The 21,780-nt window shown below is 39.6% G+C and overlaps 1 protein-coding gene across 1 annotated transcript in view; it reads right to left on the bottom strand.

The window, feature by feature from the left end:
* Window positions 1–21,780, bottom strand: part of LOC131427166 (uncharacterized) — a 334,261-nt gene that overhangs the window by 66,929 nt on the left and 245,552 nt on the right. The window contains exons 18-23 of the mRNA XM_058590132.1: window positions 20,851–20,994; window positions 9,775–9,927; window positions 1,694–9,154; window positions 1,058–1,276; window positions 609–791; window positions 51–542 (exon numbers count right to left, since the gene is read on the bottom strand). Of these exons, the coding sequence (XP_058446115.1) occupies window positions 51–542; window positions 609–791; window positions 1,058–1,276; window positions 1,694–9,154; window positions 9,775–9,927; window positions 20,851–20,994 (8,652 nt within the window). The remainder of the gene's footprint in view (window positions 1–50; window positions 543–608; window positions 792–1,057; window positions 1,277–1,693; window positions 9,155–9,774; window positions 9,928–20,850; window positions 20,995–21,780) is intronic.

Raw genomic sequence — 21,780 nt, forward strand, 5'->3', positions numbered from 1 at the left:
TAATTCATTTGAGACCTTAATGATCATAGTAATTTCCAGTAAATACTTACTGCAATTCTTAAATGGATTGCCAGTTAAACCCTTTGGACAGAAACAAATCGGACTACCAGCGTCGATTTCACACATAGCATTTAAACCACAAGGATTCGGATTGCAAGGATTGCTTGGTGGACTACATCCTAAGCGTCCATCACCTTTGTAACCTGGAGGGCAACGGCATTGTGGGATATGGTTGCGCACGTCACACAATGCATAAGGCCCACACTGACAAGGAGATGCACATTGACCATTTATACATGCTTCCGAAGTACTACATTCACTATCCGAACGACATCCGTGCAATTGAACGCATTCGATATATGCATTTCCAGAAAATCCATTCCTGCAACGACATTCGATTCCGTGGTTCTGTGGAAAACATTCGGCATTATCTCCACAGGAGTCATCCTGACAAGGATTGATACATATTCGATTTAACCGGTCACACAACTTATCAGGAGGACAATCCTCGTTGTACTGACACACGGAACCGGGCGTATTTACTAAAAGAGAAACCACAGAGAATTGTGGAATTGGTGAATCATTTCTTTCGAACAGGTGCTATTTACCTAGATGACAAGAAACAAAACCGTTTCCATGAAAACCTTCGATGCAGCTACATTCGGAACCGTGGTTCCGGTTAATGCATACGGCATTTGGTGCACACGGATTTTTCACATCACAGGGACGCTGGCACACGTTGCCAACACAGGCGTCCAGTAAAGGACATTCGTCGTTTGAGGTGCATTGAACTGTTTTGTCGGTGCAAGAATATGAAGAAAAGAAAAACGAGTGTATTTTCATTACACGGTGCAGAAACAATATTTACATTTGCATGTGTGGTCCGAAAATTTCTGTACAATTTATACAAAACATAACCCAACAGTATGTGGAAAATATTTGGTTGGTAATGTGCAATTTGTGCATCAGGGGTCAGAAGGTTATGACTTGTTCAAAGTGCAGTTTAGTATTGATAGTTTTTGTAACATTGGTACAATGAAAAGCGTTAGTTCCTTACTTGATTTCACCGGGGTACACTTGATCATCGGATTGCCCTCGTGCCCTGCCGGACAAGCGCAGATTGGACGATGCATTTTAGCGTGGCACGTTGCCGTTGGTGCACAAACCCCGTCAAAAAGACAAGGATCCTCGCACATCTCTCTATAGCAAACTTCCGTTTCGATACAGTCCTCATTAGATTGGCATGGTTCTGGTTTTTTAGGTGTACCGGGTGGTTCTACCGTGGGTTAATTGGCGTGGATGTGAGGATTAGAGTGGATTAGAATAATTGGTAAATATGTTTGTGGTTTTAGACTATCTGGTTATTCATCGACAATCTACCCAGCTAGTGTCATCTATTTTTTTTGTACACATTTAACTAATTTGCTAGCTGCAGTAGATTGTGTTTCAAAGAAATTCTGAAATATTTAGAACGTAGTATTGTGACAGTATCAGTAAAGGGCTATCTTAAAATAAAGTGTGTAAAAGGCAGAAGCTACAGCGGAAACAACTGTACAGTAAATAGAGTCAGTGGTGGACACACTGTAACTATCGAGTCATAGGGATACGTAAATAGACAGTGTAGATGCATAGTGAAGAGTAGTAGAGAGATCGATTAAAGGAGTGTTTGCTTCCAACAGGCAGCTGATTATACCTTTTGCGCAGAGTGTATTAGGAGATAGGTTTTCTGTACAGATTTGCATACACTGTGACTGTTTGCATATTTCGGATATTTCACAGTCGGAAGAGGTTCGGCACATTTTAGTTGGTACAGGGGAAGTCGTCGTATCGCCTTCCATATACGGTACAGTAGACAATCCATCTAAATCGATGACTACAGTACTCGAACTGGTAGAAATATCTTCAACTGTTTGAATTGTCGTTTTACCGGTAGTGTAATTTAAGTTATCGTAGTCTAATGATATGGCTAAAGTACTAAAATCTTGAGCACTTTTCGATTCTAGGGTTGTCAGCGTATGGTCAATCATTGTCGTTGATCGTTCATATGAACTGTCATACGTTAGTGTTGTTGTGGAGTATTGGGAAGTATCTACCCCATTTTGACTATCATGTTCTACGGGAATTGTAAGCTCGTCGCTGCCAGTTGTGAAAGTTATTTTGGGGTTGAATGTGGAAATGGATTCTGTTCCTTTCTCCGTAATAACTTGAGCACTATCTGTTTCTTGGGTTGCCAAGTTTTCAGTCGTTTGTTCAGTTGTTGTCGTTGGTCGGTCTTTCGTATGATCATACGTTGTAGTTGTGGTGATGAATTCAGGAGTATCTGTAACACTACGGTTTTCATGTTCAGTGGTAATTGTCTGTTCGCCTCTGCTAGTAGTGGAATAGATTTGAACTTCCACTGTTGGGGAAATAAGTCCGATTCCTTTCTCCGTAATAATTTCCGTTCTAGGTTCTGTTGTTGATGTATCGTCAATGGTTTTCGGTATCTTCGACTCTCGTTCTTTCACTGTAGTCTTCGTTTTCGATATAGTGAATGCAGTGCTTTCCGTTGTACCCCTTGTCGTCGTTTCCATTGACTCAGTTGTTTTAGTGACGTCTGGTGTTATTTTATGCGTATTCGTCAGAAGATTCTCACTGTCCATGAAGGAACCGTTACTGGAGGTAGTATGAAACGATTTGAAAGTTGTTGCATCTTCGTTGCTGGTGTATTGGGTGGACAACATTTCTGATCTATCGGTGGTTTCAGAAACGTTTACAGGGTTTTCTCTATTGCTTGGTCTGAGGTCATCGAATTCAGTCGATGATGTTGTCGTGTGTTCCGTCGTGACTTTGTATTTGTTAGTACTAGTTTGATGGTCTTCAGAAGATTCGGAAGTTATGCTCGACGTTTCCTGTGTAGTAGATTCTTCAATTGATAGCGTAGTTTCATCTGTGTCGGATTCCATGGTGGACGTAACTGAAGCAGTTGACGAATCAATTACACTTAAGGACTGGCTAGTCAATGAAGTATCCTCTAAAATCGTCATAGTTGAGGTTTTCGGTATCGCGTCAACTGTTGCTGAGCCATGTTGCGGATAAGTTGTTTCTGTTGCATATTGCTTTGTTGTTGTAACAGTTGTGCTTTGCGTTGTGACAGCCGGTTCATCTAGTACTGTAGTTTTATACATACCATTGCTTTTAGTTGATGTTTCTGATTTTGCACGTTCTTCAAGTGATGTGGTAGTTTGGGCGTGCTCACTTTCTGTTGAAATTTTGCCAAACGTTTTCTTAGTAATTTCATCTATGACAGGAATTTCAGTACTGGTCGATGTTGTTTCATCATAATTAGTTGGGTAACCTATTCCCGAAGTAGTTTTGGTTTGATCTTCAGTAAATAAAGAATCCGTAGTTTTTTCGTTCATATTTTCTGTGAATGGTGTAGTTCGTGGTCCAAAGCTAGTCTGTGTAGTAGGTTTTGTTTGCTCGAATGATGTTCCAGCTACTGTTTGTTCCTTCCAAACTTCTTCGGTATGCTCAGAAATGATTGTAGTTGTTGCTGCAGCTGTGGTGGAATCTTTGGACACTGTAGTATTTGTTAATTTTTCTTCTGTTGTATCTGATAGCGGGGTATTCGTTTTCGATCCTATGTCCGTAGCAGCAGTTGTAATCTGTTCATTTGATATTGCGATTGCAAAATAGGGAGTAGTAGTAGCTATAGTAGACTGTTCTGATAAACGTGTTGTAAAATCGTCGTTGATTGCTTGAGTAATAGTGCTCTGAGTAGTTCTCGGTAGAACGGTAGTTTGCACCGACTGGGTATACGTGGTAGGTTCATATGATGTGTTCTCTTCAATATCATGTTCAGTTTCTGTTTGAGAGTTACTACTCGTTATTGGTAGTGTTGTTTCGGGTATGTTATTTTTATCAGAAGCATTATATGCAGTAGTGTCCGGATATTTGGAAGTGTTATCTGTTTCCTTTGGTGTAGAGCTTGCCAATTCGGGGTTTTCAGATGAATAATTTTCAGTAGATCCCACTGAAATCATAGTGTCTTCTACAGTCGTAATGTCAACCGAAGCCGATTCCGTAGATGTATGTCCTCCTCTAGGTATAGTAGTTACAACATCATTGGGAGCAGTAGTCATATCGTTAAACGTCATGGTATGTTTATGAGTGGTATGAGTAGTAAATTGCAGTTCGGTATAATCGGTAGTACTGACAGCTTCGTCAGGAGAAGTAGCCTCAGGAACTTTCTCACTTGTTAAAGATGTAGTTGTAACTACAGAAGAAATATGTTCAGTGGTTTTATTGATGTCTAATGATTCGGATTTTATGGTCGTGGTAGTTTCAAGGGATTCAGTTGAAATACTGTCGCTGTAAGGTTCAATAGTTACTAGCGGAGTCGAACTTCTTTCATCCTCGGGAAACAAACTTTGATTTGCTTCAGTAATGCCAGTCGCATTTCTTGACGGCAATCTAGTCCCAACTTCAGAAGTAGTTTCTGAAGAATACATTTCTATACTCGATGCAGTAGTAGAGTGGGTGTTTAATTCGGTTGTCACATCCTGTTGCCTTACGGCAGTTTCAGTAGATTCTGTTGTATTGCTCATTGTATCAGTTTTGGATTCCATTAGAGAGGTTATTGCACTGTCCGAAGCAGCCATAGCTGTTGAAGTTGTCAGCTCGTCATTGTTTTGTTCATTAGGAAATTTACTTGTCAAATCAGATATCTCTGTCTCCGGAGTTGATCTTGGTTCTGTACTTGCTTGAGTTTCTGTGGTTATCGTTTCTTGATCGATCGGATAACCAGTGTTTATTGTTGTCCTTTCCATGGGATGTTGTGTTATTATCGAAGACATGAAACTGTCGTCAGGAATTTCCTCAGTTGATAGTGAAATGATAGAAGATATCGTCGATGTTTGTTTGACTGTGTCGCCAGGCATTTCCTTAGTCGACGAGTCAGTCCTTCCATCGCTATCCTCATTGCTAACTATAGTCTGCTGTTTTGTTGAGGGCTCTGACTGAGTAGAACGTATGTCTGCATAAATATCAGTAGTACTTTGAAAACTATGTTCCTTAGTCGTACTTGATTCTGTTCTAGTTTCAAAAATCGAATGCGTCGGTAACCGGCCCTCTGTCATTAGAGTCTCTGCGGTTATCATTTCTTGGTCAGTCGTAAAGCCAGTGCTTATGGTTGTTCTTTGCATTGGATGCTCAGTTACTTCTGATTTGGTTATAATCGTAGACATGGAAGTATCGTTCACCGGTAAAATGATAGAAGATATCGTCGAAGTTTGATCGACAGGCATTTCCTCAGTCGACGAGTCAGTCCTTCTATCGCTATCTCCAATTTTATCCGTAATCTCCAGTTGTGTTGAGGATTCAGAACGAATAGTACTGATGTCTGCATAAATATCAGTAGTGCTGTGTTTCATAGTAGTTCTTGGTTCTGCACTAGTTTCAACAATCGAATGGGTTGTAAATTCTTTTTGCGTCACTTGAGATTCCGTGGTTATCGTTTCATGGTCGCTTGGATACCCAGGGCTTATCGTTGTTCTTTGCATTGGATGATCAGTTACTTGTGATTCGGTTGTAGCTGAAGATATTGAAGTAGTTGACAAGTCAGTCCTTTCATCGCTATACCCAATTTTATCTGTAATTTCTTGCTGTGCTGAGGTTTCTGAACGAATAGTACTTATGTCTGCATTAATACCGGTAATACTTTGAAAGCTGTGTTGCACAGTTGTACTTGGTTCTGTTTTAGTTTCAACAATCGAATGCGTTGGCAATTCTTCTTCCGTGGCTTGAGACTCCGTGGTTATCGTTTCTTGGTCAATCGGATACCCAGGGCTCATTGTTGTTTTTTGCATTGAATGATCAGTTACTTGTGATTCTTTTATAGCCGTAGACATTGCAGTAGTTGACGAGTCAGTCCTTTCTTCGCTATCTCCGATTCTATCCGTAATCTCCTGCTGTGTTGAGAACTCTAAACGTATAGTAGTAATCCCTGCATACATATCAGAAGTGCTTTGAAAACTGTGTTCCATTGTCGTTCTTGGTTCTGTGTTAGTTTCAACAATCGAATGCGTCGATAACCCATCTTCTGTCACTTGAGATTCCGTGGTTATCGTTTCTTGGTCAATTGGATACCCATCGCTTATGGTTGTTCTTTGCGTTGGATGGTCAGTTACTTGTGATTTAGTTATAACCGAAGATATTGAAGTAGTTGATGAGTCAGTCCTTCCATCATTGTCATCAATTTTATTTGTACTTTCTTGCTGTGTTGAGGTTTCTGAACGAATAGTACTTATATCTGCACCAGTAGTACTTTGAAAACTGTGTTTTATAGTCGTTCTTGGTTCTGTACTAGTGTCAACAATCGAATGCGTTGGTAATCCTTCTTCCATCACTTGAGATTCCGTGGTTATCGTTTCTTGGTCGATTGGATACTTATCGCTTATGGTTGTTCTTTGCGTCGGATGATCAGTTACTTGTGATTCGGTTATAATAGTAGTTGACGAGTCAGTCATTCCATCGCTATACTCAATTTTGTCTGTAATTTCCTGCTGTGTTGAGGTTTCTGAATGAATAGTACTGATATTTGCATAAACACCAGTAGTACTTTGAAAACTGTGTTTCATAGTCGTCCTTGGTTCTGTACTAGTTTTAACAACCGAATGCGTCGGCAATTCTTCTTCCGTGGCTTGAGACTCCGTGGTTACCATTTCTTGGTCGGTCGTAAAGCTAGTGCTTGGAAGCTCAGTTACTTCTAATTTGGTTATAATCGTAGACATGGAAGTATCGCTCATTGGTAAAGTGATAGAAGATATCGTCGAAGTTTGTTCGACAGGCTTTTCCTCGGTTAACGAGTCAGTCCTTCTATCGCTTTTCTCATCACTAACCGTAGTCTTCTGCTGTGTTGAAGACTCGGAAGTGGTAGTGTTTGTATCAGAATAAATACCAGTAGTGCTTTGAAAGCTGTATTCCACAGTCATTCTTGGTTCTGTAGTGGCCTCAACAATCGAGTGTATTGTTAACTCTTCTTGCGTCATTTGAGTGTCCGTACTCATCATGTCTTGGTCGGTCGGATAACTAGTGCTTATGGTTGTTCTACGTTTCGGATAATCTGTTACTTCAGATACCACTGTCGTCATGGAAGTATCGTTCATTTGAGAAATGGCAGCCGTTGTTTGATTAACAATATCGCTTGGTATTTCGTTAGTTGACGGGACATAAGTAGTAGTACTTCCGTCTGAATAAATATTAGTAGTTCCTTCGAAGTCATACTTCAATGTAACACTCGAAGTTGTTTCAATTCCCGTTTGAGGTATACTCGATGCAGTTGTTGATAATTCTACGATATGTGAATAGATTTCGTAGATTGATTCACTGGTTGTTTCTCGTGTCGCTATTTCGTCTACAGTGGGTACTGTACTTTCAGCAGTTACATTCGAGGCTCCTTGTGTAGTTGAATGTTCTTCGGTATCACGGGAAAGTGTATACTCGTTTGTAACGGTACTGATTCTTTGAGTGCTCGTAGTTTTTTCTAATAAAGTAGCTGTATCAGTCTTAACAGTACTAGTATTCATTAAATGATCTTGTGTAGTATCTGTCAAAGAAGAATCCTTTGTACTTGCTGTAGTAGTATGGTATTCTTTATGAGTCGTACTGTCTGTATATTCAGACGTTGAAGACGTCTCTGGATTATCTTGAACAGATGAAGTAGTAATCAAATCAACCTCTTGAGTGATATTTCGTGGTGAGCTAGGAATTGTTGTCGTTGAAGAAACGGTTTCCTCATCTATTGATTGAGTTGATGAAGATTCAAAGAATTCCCTTGTGGTGAATTTCTGGTCGATGATCGATGTAGACAAGAAAGCGGGTTGATCGGTTCGCGTTGTCGCTTCTTCTGTCACAGAAGATGCACTCGTTTCAGTGAATTTTTCTTGTTCGTCTGTTGTAAATAATTCGGTTTCATGGTTTTCGGTAGTTTTCATGGTCGTGGTTGGTTCTGTCGAGGTCATGGAGGATAGTTCGTGCATCTGATTGAGCACCTTATCGGTAGTAGTAAATTTGGATGCAACGGACTGACTGGTAGTTTTCTCATTTTCATTAACCTGCTCGGTGTACGATTCATTATTGAATGATGATACAGTGGTCATTTTGTCAACAGTACTCAAATCAAGTTGTTTCGTTGTTAGCTTCAGCTCAGATATCGTTGATTCAAAATTATTCGAGACTTCTTTTATAGGCTCAAAATCATCACTGATTGTGGTGATTTTTTCAATAATGTTTTTAGTTGTCTGCATCGGATTTAGAATAGCATCTTCATTGAACACAGTTGGTTTGGTGTCATGACCAATGGTTGTGAAAGGTATATCACTTTTATTAATCGAAGTAAATGATTTGTCAGTTGATGGCACAGTACTATAATGTTCATTTAATGTTGTCGAGCTTTGAGAAGTTTCTGAAACCTGCTCATCGCTGCTCAAGGTGATATTTTCGTTAATTGTGATTGAAGTGCTGTATCCTTTCTCATCAGTTGAATAACTTGTACTTGAGTCAAATACATCCTTTTCGGATGTGGTAACTATACTTTCTGTTGAATCCATTGTTGTTTCTGTTTTCAGAGATAAACTAGATCGTGTTGAAGCTGATATCATACCCTTAACTGTTGTAACGATATAATCTGGAATTGTTTGGCTTTTAGTAACTGTTTCATCGGTCGGTCTAAAGTCAGATGTTGTAGTCAGCATTTCACTCATATATTCGTCAGTACTAGAAGTCGGTAGTCGAGTCGTTTGCGCATTAGTAGTCATTTGATTCGGTCGGTGAAATTCTGTTATACGTTGGACATTATTTTCGTCAAAATCGTCTCCAGTCAAAGCAGTTGAAGGGTTTTCGGTGGACAAAGTTTGTGGGGTTGGGGTTTGTACTGTGGAACCAGGACTCGCCGGCACGGTCGTCATGTTTTCGGTGCTTTCTGCTACGGTGGGCAACGAAGTTTGGGAAAGCTCGCTAATACTCGGGGGCGAAGACATTTCGTACTGGCCAGTTGTTGTTATTGGCAGTTTGGTTACATAGTTAGTAGTTATTTGCTCGCTTGTGTGTGGTATAAAATCTGTGTGTGTGCTATGTACATCGGGTATCGTTGACTTGGTAGTATAATCTAAATCTAGGTTAGATATTGTATTGGTTAAAAAAAACGAAAAAACTCGTTAGTTATATTGCAGTAAACTCGCGGCTGTGCGAATATTGAATTTGGATGGAAAATCGTAGTTGCGTAAAAATACCTTGAATGTGTGTATGTGTTCTATGTGTTTGTGTTGTGATGAGCTGCGTTTGTGTACGCGGTTTACTGCGAAATGTGACAACGAGTGATGCTACATGCGATTGTGAAAAGTAAATTTAAATTTTGACACTCAGTGATTGAATGATGTGGGTTCGCAGAAGCATATGGGTGAGCTGTCAGATTAGTCAGTCACACGTCATGATGAACTTACTGTTCGACTACAACCGTCTTCCGGCATGTGTCCTAATATGCAAGCTTTAGCGAGATGATTAGCTAAACCAAACGTTACATATATAGAGGAGTAGAGATTATGAAGCTAGCTGTATGGGAAATGAAAAATGATTTATAGCAAGATAATTAAGCTAGAAAAGCAAAGACCATCTTTAGCAGAACGAATGCGCATATTATGTTTTATGGTTAATAATAGCGTTATGATATATGCTCAAATGAAATTAATCTTACTGGGCAGTAGGAAACATACAATGCATGTTGATGAAACTTACCGTTGATGCAGGCACCGGTAATTGGATTACACGGAATGCCCGGCGGACAATGTTCGCATCCTGGATCTCGACCCACATTAGTCATATCGACGCAGTTGCAGCCATCGCATTGTAGGCCAGAGTGGCAATCATTCGTTTTCTGACATTGGCATACTGTAAAACGAAACAGTAAAATAATACTTGATTATTGAAAACAGTACAATCAAATATATTACATGTATATCAATATGGATCACTCTTGCGATTCACGAGGGACATCATAGTAACATTGCGGTGGCAAAAATAGGTTACAAATACACTACAAATTTTTTATACATATATGACAGCTTTTCCAATCAGTACACTATATCAAACAACCCCAACTATTAGGTTTTTTACCGTCACTGCTAACCTCAATCAAATGAACACATTTTGACAGTTCAGCAGTACTGTTTGTAAACATAGATTTTTTTGTTTGTCTGTTGACAAATTGGATGAGACCATTTACGGTCCATATCGCCTAAATAGAGTTTTAAAACATTTGTTCACGTATGGATACGGTTTGTTTTAAATATTTATTAAATAAAAGTCACTAGTTGCAAAGTGTAAAGATGATTGTTCGAGATGTGTTCTTCGACTTTTGTTTAAGCTTGTTTGTAAACAGTACCGCAGAACTACCTAGCATGAATTCTTGTTCATTTGTGACGTCACGATAAAAAATCTAATATAAAACATTTATCCTATGCACTGTTCTATCAAGAGGCTGTAAATATGGTTTGAAATACAATATTTTACTAATTCGAGAGAAAGAATACATTGTTAAATAAAAAAAAACGTTTTTAATTTAGGTGTATGTGATATTTATTTTCAATTCAACGAAACAAATTCATCGTAATGCTAAGTCCAGAATTTTGCCAATATTTCCGAACAAAGTATTACAGTTTCTTGTTTTCGCAAATCAATCCACTTATACTCAGATTTATGATGACGATGATGATTTCCGATTCCAGTGGTATAAATATACAATATCAGGTTGTTTTATTTTCAGAAAAGTTGAACACCATTTCATAACTTTTGAATGTAAAGACGATATTTTTAGTTCTAATTCTGCACAGAGCTGACATGAATTTAAGCTCTTTTCTAAATGAATTCTGACACGACTTTGAGTTCTTTTTTTAATACAAATTCATTCAGATTGATTTTGAGTAGTCCACAAAAACATGCCCCAGGGCTTAGGTCACATTTTCGGCAAAACTCTTCAAACCTATACTATCAGCAATATTATGGTTTAAATTGATCATAGGTCACTTGCAGAAATAATTATGCGTATAGAAAAAAAATTATTTGTCGGTTACGCCATCTGTGCGGTTATTATTTTCTATTACCTTTCTACAGAGAAAGCAATCTATTACCTTTCTATAGAGAAAACTGAACTAAAATTTTTTGTTGAAATTTTGTTGCAAATGCGTTTACAATTCTGATCTCATTAGTAGTTGAAAAAACAACATTTTCTAACAATTATCAATAACCGAAACAGTTTAGCCCTGATTCTGTTATGACATGTGGATTCAGGTATGCTAATTAGAGAATTAACAATACGCAAAGAAAAAAGGCGGGTGGGTAATGTCAGAGACATAACTGGATGTCGTGAATACGAAAACAACTGACATGTTCCTTAACACTTCCGAATATCAATTAGTTGATCAATTGTATGAATTATGCAAAAACAAAGAAGGCTTCACTTTTTATTGAGAGGCTTGTTTCTACCTGATTTCGTTTGTAGCTTTTTCACTAATGGGCGGTCCTAACGGCTATAAAAATATCCGCATTCAGAATTTTAATGTTGATTATTTCATTTCGGATTTGCATAATTTATTGAAAGAAACTATCAATATGCTGAAGGGACTCGTTTCTAGCATTCAGAAAGGTCAAATTGCGTAATTCTCTACGACATTAAACTCTGGAACATTTATCGCAAAAACAAAGAAGGCTTCACTTGATCTCGTTTACTGTGAATTTCACACAGCGAAAAGTGCACAAATCTAAGCAAACTGTTCTTGATTTGCAGTAAACTGAGGATATTTCCCTACGATTTGCGAACAACAAATCCTAATAGTTCTTTAGAAAACTTTTAGAGCCATTAGAACGGCTGATTTTGTGCAATGCTCTCCACCGTTGTTTTTTTCCCAATGCTAATGACTGGCAGCTGTGACGTAATCGCTCTTGTCGCAGGCGAAACTAGCTGTGCAGACGACACAAAACACATCTGCTCGCAGTGGCGATAGAATCCAAACTGATTGAATTTTTGTTAAGAGATTTCCTTTTATGTGATTTCGTTTGTAGCTTTTTCACTAATGGGCGGTCCTAACGGCTATAAAAATAGCCGCATATAGAATTTTAATGTCGATTATTTCATTTCGGATTTGCATAATTTATTGAAAGAAACTATCAATATGTTGTAGGGATTCGTTTCTAGCATTCACAAGGACCAAATTGAGGAACTCACTGCGATATTCACCACTTCTCGGAACATTTTTCCCGGACGATTTGTTGTACAGCAGCAGATATTTCGTTCTCTTCCTTAGAACGCGTTCTGATTGGCTGGTGTTGACATGGATCAAATGAGACAAGTTTTTCAATAGTGTACTATTGAAATACTTCAATGCTTTTGCTATACACGTTTAAATTGAAAAATTTCGATTCTATTGGTAGTTAGATTATATAAATCCTTTCACAGATCACTGAGCTATGAGCTTTAAAAATACGAGAAAGGCAAACGCGCCATATGAATTATCCTCTTCGATACTCGTTTATACCAAACATTTCAGAAAAGTTTAATTTTGAATTATTTGAGACTATGTCACAAATCTGAAAATTTTATCATAAAATTGTGATCCGATGGCATGTCGCAAAAATTATGTTGATTCATTAGATACAACAATAGATATTCACGATCAAAAACTTATCACTCTCTCAGAGGGTAAATTTTGAAAAGGCACCTAATAGTAAAGTAAGTCGTATTCACGACAAAAGAACCGATTTGAAGAATTCTGAAATTAATAACTGGATCTGAGTTCAAGAATTAAATTTAGAACATAGAACAGACTCAGAACTCAGTTGGATTTTAGTTCTAGAACTACAATCATTTTCCAGAATCCAGTTCAGCACGCAGACTCTGAATTCTAAACTCATATTCCGGAACTAAGCTCTGAAATTTGAAGACGATTTTTCGCCATGAATAAAAAATGGGTTGTATAGAGGTACAGTAAAGTAAATTCCGCATAATTCTTTAGGAGTATTATTATGGTTTTAAGAACAACCGAATAGAAGTCTGGAATAGAGAACTGGACCCTGAGTTCAAGACCTAAATTTAGATCCAATAACAGACTCAGAATCCAGTTTCAGTCGCTGCTGGTTCTCGCCTTGGTGGCCAGCAAGCGAATGAGAGATGCGACCTGAGCGTTTGAGGTTTTTATTAACCACGCAGAAGGTGCATTCTCTCTCGCTGCTGGTTAACTCCCGCTGCTGCTGCTGGCTGGTCCTCTCGCCTTGATGGCCAGCAAGCGAATGAGAGATGCGACCTGAGCGTTTGAGGTTTTTATTAACCACGCAGAAGGTGCATTCTCTATCGCTGCTGGTTAACTCCCGCTGCTGCTGCTGGCTGGTCCTCGCGCCTCGATGGCCAGCAAGCGAATGAGAGATGCGACCTGAGCGTTTGAGGTTTTTATTAACCACGCAGAAGGTGCATTCTCTCTCGCTGCTGGTTAACTCCCGCTGCTGCTGCTGGCTGGTCCTCGCGCCTCGATGGCCAGCAAGCGAATGAGAGATGCGACCTGAGCGTTTGAGGTTTTTATTAACCACGCAGAAGGTGCATTCTCTGTCGCTGCTGGTTGATGATTCCACTCCCACGACGTCTGCTTCCATCGAACGCACGAAAAGAAATGATCGATTTTCATTTTTTTTTTTTGCATAAATATCTGTTTATTAATCTTATTTTTGTGTATTACATCAACATTTTACAGTACAAGTGTTTTGACCCTTTGGCCTTTCATCTTTGTTGTTCATACGATTCGTTATTAATATTAGGTGTTTTATGGCGTTTTCGTTTTTAATTTGCACTACACCGGTGCAGGGCTACACGGATGCATGAATAAACGAACAAAAATGACGAAAACATAAACAGTAACCATTGACTACCATAAACGATTCCATTGCACAGAGCTACACCAAACTTTTGATGAGTGCTACACCAGTGGTATCGGTGCAGAAAAAGTGTAGCACTGGTGTAGTGCAATTGGCAAAAACGAACGGTTTCAGTGCAGCTTTCGCTACACCGGTGTAGTGCAATTTAAAAACGAAAACGACATTAGTTACTCTTGTTTTACATACTAATGTTTAATCATAATATTTATTTTAATTATTTATAAAATGTCTACCTACTTATAACTATCCCTAACCTAATACGTACAAATTTTGAATTATTTGTATTTCAGAGATTGAGCACCTCTCTTCAAATTTCGTGCAGAATTGTTCGAATTTTTGTTCTAGTATATCCAGGGAGGCCATCTCATGTACTTCACTAGTCCTTGTCCAAGGGGGTAGATTTAGAATCATCTTTAAGATCTTACTTTGAATGCGTTGAAGCCTAAGTTTGTGTGTTCGTGCACAACCCCGCCAAACAGGGACTGCGTATTCAATTGCGGGGTAGATGATTTGTTTATAGACAGCCATCTGATTCTTCAGGCATAGTTTAGATGTTCTACAAATCAGCGGATACAGAGACCTGATGAGTATGCTACATTTTTGAACGATTTTGTCAACATGTGACCTGAATATCAGATGTCTGTCAAAGGTGAGTCCTAGATAGATAACTTCATCGGACCATTGAATGACCTCATCACCGAATCGTATTCTGCATTCGTCTGATGGAACAAGTTTTGGAGATCTTGAATGTGGAAACAAGATGACCTGAGTTTTTGCTGCATTGATCACAATTTTCCAGCTTGTAAAATATTCCGTTAAAGCGTCCAGACCTGTCTGTAGTTTATTTTTCAGAGCATTAATGACACGACCTTTGTAAAGAATGGCAGTATCATCAGCAAATTGTGACAGAACACCACCACCTGGAAGAGGTGGGATGTCTGATGTGAAAATGTTGTATAGAATGGGACCTAGGATACTTCCCTGGGGTACACCAGCAGGAATAGTAAATCTTTCTGAAAGTGCATTATTCAGAGAAACCTGGAATGCTCTATCTGCAAGATAATTTTTGATAATTTTAATAAGATACATGGGAAAATTATACCGATGCAGTTTGAACACCAGTCCATCGTGCCACACATTATCGAATGCCTTTTCAATATCCAATATTGCCATGGCAGTCGTTTTGGACACTGATTTGTTTTGCTGGATGACGTTGTTAACCCTTGTGAGCTGGTGGATGGTGGATCTTCCTTTCCGGAACCCAAACTGTTCTTCCAGGAATATATCCTGTTCATCTGCAAAAGCAAGAATTCGCCTTTGTATTGACTTTTCAAACAGCTTGGATAGGGCAGAGAGTAAGCTGATGGGCCGATAGCTCTTGGAAAAGAAAGGATCTTTCCCCGGTTTCAAAACTGGGATAACTTTAGCTAACTTCCACATTGAAGGGAAGTAACCAAGCTCCCAGCACCTGTTAAAAAGTTTAGCTAAGAAGACAAATGAGCGAATACTCAAATGTTTCAGCTCAATGTTGAATGTGTTGTCGAAACCGGGGGCCTTCATATTTTTGGATTTTTTCACAAAAGCCATCAGCTCATTCGCAGTGACTCTACTTTCCTCAGGAACTAAGCTGTCTGATTGGTCAACCTCAGCTACGCTATCAGCAACGGCTCTTTCATATGGACTAACAATGTTGAGTCCTAAATTGTGAGAACACACAAACTGCTGGCCTAGCGCATTTGCCTTCTCTACTGGTGTGATTAAAGGTATTCCTTCAGCTGCGTCCTGGGGTGACATCAGAGGAGGAATAGGCTTCGGTTTTTTCTTAAGCACCTTCGTTAAGGACCAGAAGGGCTTTGAATGTGGGAGAATTTCTCGAAGCTTTTGCTGGAAGTTCCTGTTGCGAAGCTCAGATATCCTTTCCTGGATTATCCTAGTTAAGTTGTTATAAGTAGTCTTCCTATCTAGGATGCCAGTTCGTTGATACTGCCTCCGGTAGATATTCCGAAGTCGGATGAGTTTCTTGGTGACACTGTCGATTTGAAGAGAGGAACTCGGCATATGTTGTACTGGAACCGTCCTATCACGAGCGACTGTGATTGAATGCTGGAAGGAAGATAGGGCTGCATCGATTTCCATCGGGGAATCAAGTGGTAAATCGATATTAATAAGTTGGTCGGCGATATGTTGAAATTGGACCCAATCGGTGCGATAATAGTTCCTCCGAGGTTGAATAGGCACTGTTTCTGGTGAAGATCCCAACGTCAATATTACTGGAAAGTGGTCAGAAGAGAGCTCGTTGAAGACAACCGGAGAGCTGTCTATAGCGATGTTGCTGATGAATATATCCAAAATGGAAAGAACTCCCGATCTGGAAAGTCGCGTTGGTTGATCCGGAGCGAAGATGTTGTATTGTCCAGCTTCGTAATCTTCGGCAAGTACGAATCCGTTTCGATTCTGTCTTCTGTTTCCCCACAGCTCATGCCGTGCGTTCAGGTCCCCAGCAATGATGAATTTGTTTTGTCTTCGAGTGAGCATAGCCAGATCTCGCTTCAATGATGCACACGTACCATCTCGAAGATTGGTTTGTTTGGGGCAGTACGCTGCAATGATGATGATGGGTCCCATCGTCGTTGTAATCTCAATTCCGATGGCTTCTATGAGTTGCAATTTAAAGGCTGACAGAAGCCTGTGCTGAATGGATCGTTTAATGGCAATGGCAACTCCCCCTCCTCTGGTAGTTGCCCTGTCGAGCCTGTGAATCCTGTAATTGGAAATAAAATCAGAAATTTCAGGTTTAAGATGAGTTTCAGTTAAAATAGCAATATCGGCATTCTTCTCTTGAAGAAAGTCGGACAATTCAGCAGTTTTGCTCCTGAGTGAGCAAGCATTCCAATTTACTATAACCAACTCATTATATTGCATATTCGATGATGAATTTGCCTAAGGCGTTGATTTGCTCTAACCGCGTTCTGCAGTTTCGTAGTTTTGTTGTCATTGTTTCAAAAATGACGATCAGTTGTTCAGCAGAGAATAAATCACCAGAGTCATCCTTTGCTTGTGGTTGATTATTGCCCCATCCAGGAGGGATTCTTGAGGAAGATTCTTTTTGAGATCCAGCGGCTGAAGTCTTTGGATTGCTGCGAGGAAGTGGCGGCAAATTCGGAATATCCCTCTTCGGTGGGAGCCGTGGGAAATTAACTTCATCCTTCTGTGGAACATTCTTGCGCGTTGATTGTTTGCGGAACGCCTGTTGTCGAATTTTTGTGAACTCAGCACGTTTGGGACACGATTTGCTAGTAGATGGATGGTCGCCATCACAGTTCACACATTTTACAGCGATGTCATCTAGTAGGCAATCGTTGGTATTGTGTGGTTCGGCACACTTCCCGCACCGACTTTTCATGTGGCAATTCCTCGCTCCATGGCCGTAGTTCAAACAGTTCGTGCACTGTGTGACATCCCGATGTACCGGTTTATACTTTTGCCATTCGATGATTATGTGAAATAACGATTTAATCGTTTTCAGTTGACTCATGGTGATGGAGCCCTTCTCCAGATGAATCAGGTACAGTTGATCTCTAAACTTTTTGTCCGTATTATGGCGCTTCATTTTAAATACCATCAAAGGCTTTAGTCCAGCCTCCGAAAGTGCCTGCTTTAGTTCGGCTTCCATCATGTCGGGTAGTCCTCGAAGTACAACCTTCATAGGTTTGTTGGCGGCAATATCGTGTGTGAAGTATTCCGCTTTTGTCTGCTTCAGATAGCATTCCACTCCTTTGTAGTGGTTCAAAGCCGGAACAGTTATTTTGTAGCCTTCAGTACATAAACGGATTGTTGCCTGTAGTCCTTTGCTGATCAGTGTGTTGAAATCCGAGCGTAGAGTTGGTGGGAAGCCCTTCAGGTAGAAAGGCGGCATTTTTTCCTTCTTCTGCAGTTCCTCTTCGACATCTACTGGCAGATCAGCATATTGGTTTTTACTCAGCAAACGGTCGTTTACCTGTACATCACTTGGCTTCAGACGCTTAGCATCCTTTGGATCCTTCTCGGATCTATGGCGGTTTTTACCCATAGCTTGGGTAGGTAGACAACTGCGAATAAAAAATAAAACAAAATCGAAATTAGTCGTAGTAGGTTATTCGTCTATCCACATCGAGTGTTAGATGACGAATATTGATCGATTTTCGACCACGGTTCCCCTTTTATACGCATTCAGTTGAAGATATGTGCCTGACTATCTCAAAATCGTCGTCCTTGCGCGAAAAACCCAAGCGAAAGTAAAAAGTTTTCCGCGTTGTTTTCAAATTTTAAGAAAACTTAATTTTTGAGTTGTTTGTGGTTATCGCACACTGTTCAAAATATTATCCTGAATTCCTGATCATATTTTTGATGAAATGGTGAAAGAATTATGTTGCTACCATTAATACAAGTCGAGATATTCGCGATTAAGTTCTGCCCATTCTTTCATATGGCTAATTTTGAAAAGGCGCCCCATAGTAAAGTAAGTCGTATTCACGACAAAAGGCCGGAAAATCATACCTGAGACATAACCAAGCTAACGTCAATTATTTTGGAACTGTTAATATTCGCTCCTAGATATATATCCCTCGCATGCGATTCCTTTCAAATCTAATCTAATCTAACCCAATGCTTTTTTTTTTTTTCTATTTTGATATTTCAAGGGGCATTATTGTTATGGGGCATAACAATGATTTGTTGTGAAGTATATTATACGGCGTCTGTGGCATTATGGCATGTGAAAGAACTGAGAATGTGGTCGTTTTAGAAAATGTGTTAGAATCATCAATTTTCATCACTTCTACCAGAGTCATGGGAAATTATGTTCTTTAGTCGTATTGCAATGAAATACCCACATTCTGGAAGAAAATATATTAATATATTTGGAATTATCCTAATGTTTTCTTGAGAGGAGCATATTATAACACTTTATCCTATTTGGTCAATATCAAACAGAGAGGAGTAGAGGTGACTCGGAATGCGACAGAGATTGTGAAATAAAATGGCTGCTTAGAGTATTCAACAATTATTGACGTGGCTCCGAGATAAATTTTGTTTTGCATTCAGGTATTAAATGACTCAAGCTTTAGAGAAGATATAGAATTGCTTGACAACTGACTTTTGATCGGTGGCTGGAGACCCTTATTGTTGTATACCGTTTGACGCAGTTCATTTTTATATGCAATTTGACTTAGCTCGACGAGATCTGTAGATGGTTGAATCGATTTCTACAATCTTAGGCTCGTTTGGAATCTACTATTCGGACATATGTAAAATTCATAGAACGAATAGCAGGCTTTTCTAATTCGGAAGATATAATGGTATAGATAACGCTTCCAATAAAATGCACTTTCTCACTCGATTATCTCAAAAATTATAATTAAACCAATAAATTGCTTTTTTTTCATCCATCCATTTTGTTCGGAGATAGCTGCGTCGCTTCGGGCCAACTCATGTTAATTTGAAACTTAAAATTTAGTTTCAGATAGCTTCAGGTTTAGCTAGATTATGGCGAACATTTCTGGACAAAAACAGATTTAGGAGAACCTGAGCTAGTTTTAAAACTACGATGCTATGATAAATCACGTCCAAATGGTTTAAAGCAAAGACTCATATTAACAAGATATCCAGCTCTCACATTTCCCGAACAAATCATTGGCAACATCCTTTTTTGCGAGCATATCGCTCTCAGGTGAGTCCGCATCGAATCTCATACATAGAAGTAGGGGAGATAAATGTCAAATTCGTGAGCGCCAAAATAGCAGGGCTGCGCACCCATACAATTGACATGATATGTTGAATGTGATGCCGTGCGATGGCGTTGCTGAACTGAAGAATGATTTCGCTCCAAGCTGACAGGGTCTGTCTAAAGTCTGTTCGTGGTCAATTTCGGACACTTTTCTGTCAGTGCAGACTCTGAATTGCTGATTACTGAAATATCGTATTTATACGAAACTCTCCACTTTATTGGGTGGTTCAACATGTTTACTTTCTTGTTGCATTCAACGACGTCACATCAAGTGGAAGGGCGCAATTTATACGGTAGAAAAATCTGATTTTATCGGTACGTGTTTTGTGTTCGCAAATCGGCGCCTGACTGTGGATCAGAAAATTGGAAGTGGAATATATCGAAAAGCTTGGTCCCGATAAACGGATAGGAAGGTGGTAGTCATTATTGGGAAAAATCCCAATCTTTCTGTGCGAACTATGCCTCGTAAATTTGGGAAGTCAAAATCAAAAAAAAAAAGGGGGAGCAGAAGTAAAGACTGAAATCGTACAAAGTGAAAATGGTGCACAACCGTGATGACAAGTGAAATTTCACTGCAAAAAACTTCTTTAGCTTTACACAATTTTTATGCAAAAATTCTCTTGTAACACATTAGACGACGGAGCATACGGGCTCGAACGCTTCAAATAGCAGTGCCCAAGCATTTTCGGACAAAGAAGATGTCGAAATTCCCTAAGAAATATTTGATTTGGCAGGCCATATTTAGCTGTGGTCAACAACCTAAACGCTGCGTTTTCTACCGGTACTGTCAATGAGAATGTGTACGAGAAAGAATGTTTGCGAAAGCGGTTGTTATCATTTATCGGTAACAACGACTGCCAGCTCTTTATTTGGTTCGATATGGCTTCTTACCATTCAGCTAAATCCGTCTTGGAATGGTATAAGGTACAAGAGGTGAATTCGCTCGGTAGAGAAGTAGTGGGTTAAAGTTAGGCGGAAACTCTTCGAAGCTAAGAAAAAAGTAAATGATGAAGAATTGTCACCGCGGGCGTATCTGAGGATACCGTACGTAACTCAATGGTTGGTATACAAGAATATTCCCAATATTATATAATCAATGTTTAATGAATGAATAAAATTTGAGCACTTACGTTTGATGCACACCGGTTCGTGATTTTGCACTTCGCATTCCTGGCCGGACTCGCATGGATTACCCGCATGGCAAGGATCGATGCACGCTCCGTTGATGCACGACCGTTCGGTAGAGCACTCGTCGTTATGTTTACATCCAACCTCTGGAAAATGTGCAAGCATAGATTAGTATGGTTCATGAAAGGGATCCCCACGAGGATACGCATGTATTCTTCTTTCACTGTGGCTTTAGATTGGTTCAGGTTGATGGTACTACTGAAAGAATAACCGATGGAATGCTATTAACTACTGGTGTTCGCGTGACCATGGCTACGAAATCTACGCAAGCATTCGGGCAAGCAAAGCAGCTTAAGCTTCTATTACATTGATACACATAAAGCAAGCGAAATATTTGTATTAGTGTATATTGTGTTTCAACCGTTCCCAATAACCAATCACCAAGAGTTGTACATCTAATGTATTTACAGAAAAAAAACTAGGATAGAATACAACAAGAGATCGCTTTCGGTTTTGAGCTTTGCTCGACGGAGAAAGTTTCCGAAATCGTTACGTATTCATAAATATACACTACTGGAACAAGAAGATAGAGTATACTACAGATTCAAATCTATTTTAACTGTACACCGGATAGAGTGAGATGCTGCTCTAGCAGAGTACAAAGTAAACTGTTGTAAAACCTCACTATAAATATGAAAGTGGTCGATTTCTGATTGATTTCCATGCAGCTGCAGTCGTCTGGTCTGCAGTACAATGAGGCGCTTTTGTGGTGCGCTAGCGCACTTGAGGTGCCACATCGCGAAAGGTATGATGCAGAACTAAGAGAAAGTTGAAGGTGTGCCTTTCAGGATTTTCTCTATGACCAACTCTGCTGGAATCCGACCATTGTTCCTAGTTGCCCGGGAATGCACTGCTGCAGATCGTTATAGGAG

This window comes from Malaya genurostris, chromosome 2 (genome assembly GCF_030247185.1).
Source record: "Malaya genurostris strain Urasoe2022 chromosome 2, Malgen_1.1, whole genome shotgun sequence".
NCBI lineage: Eukaryota > Metazoa > Arthropoda > Insecta > Diptera > Culicidae > Malaya > Malaya genurostris.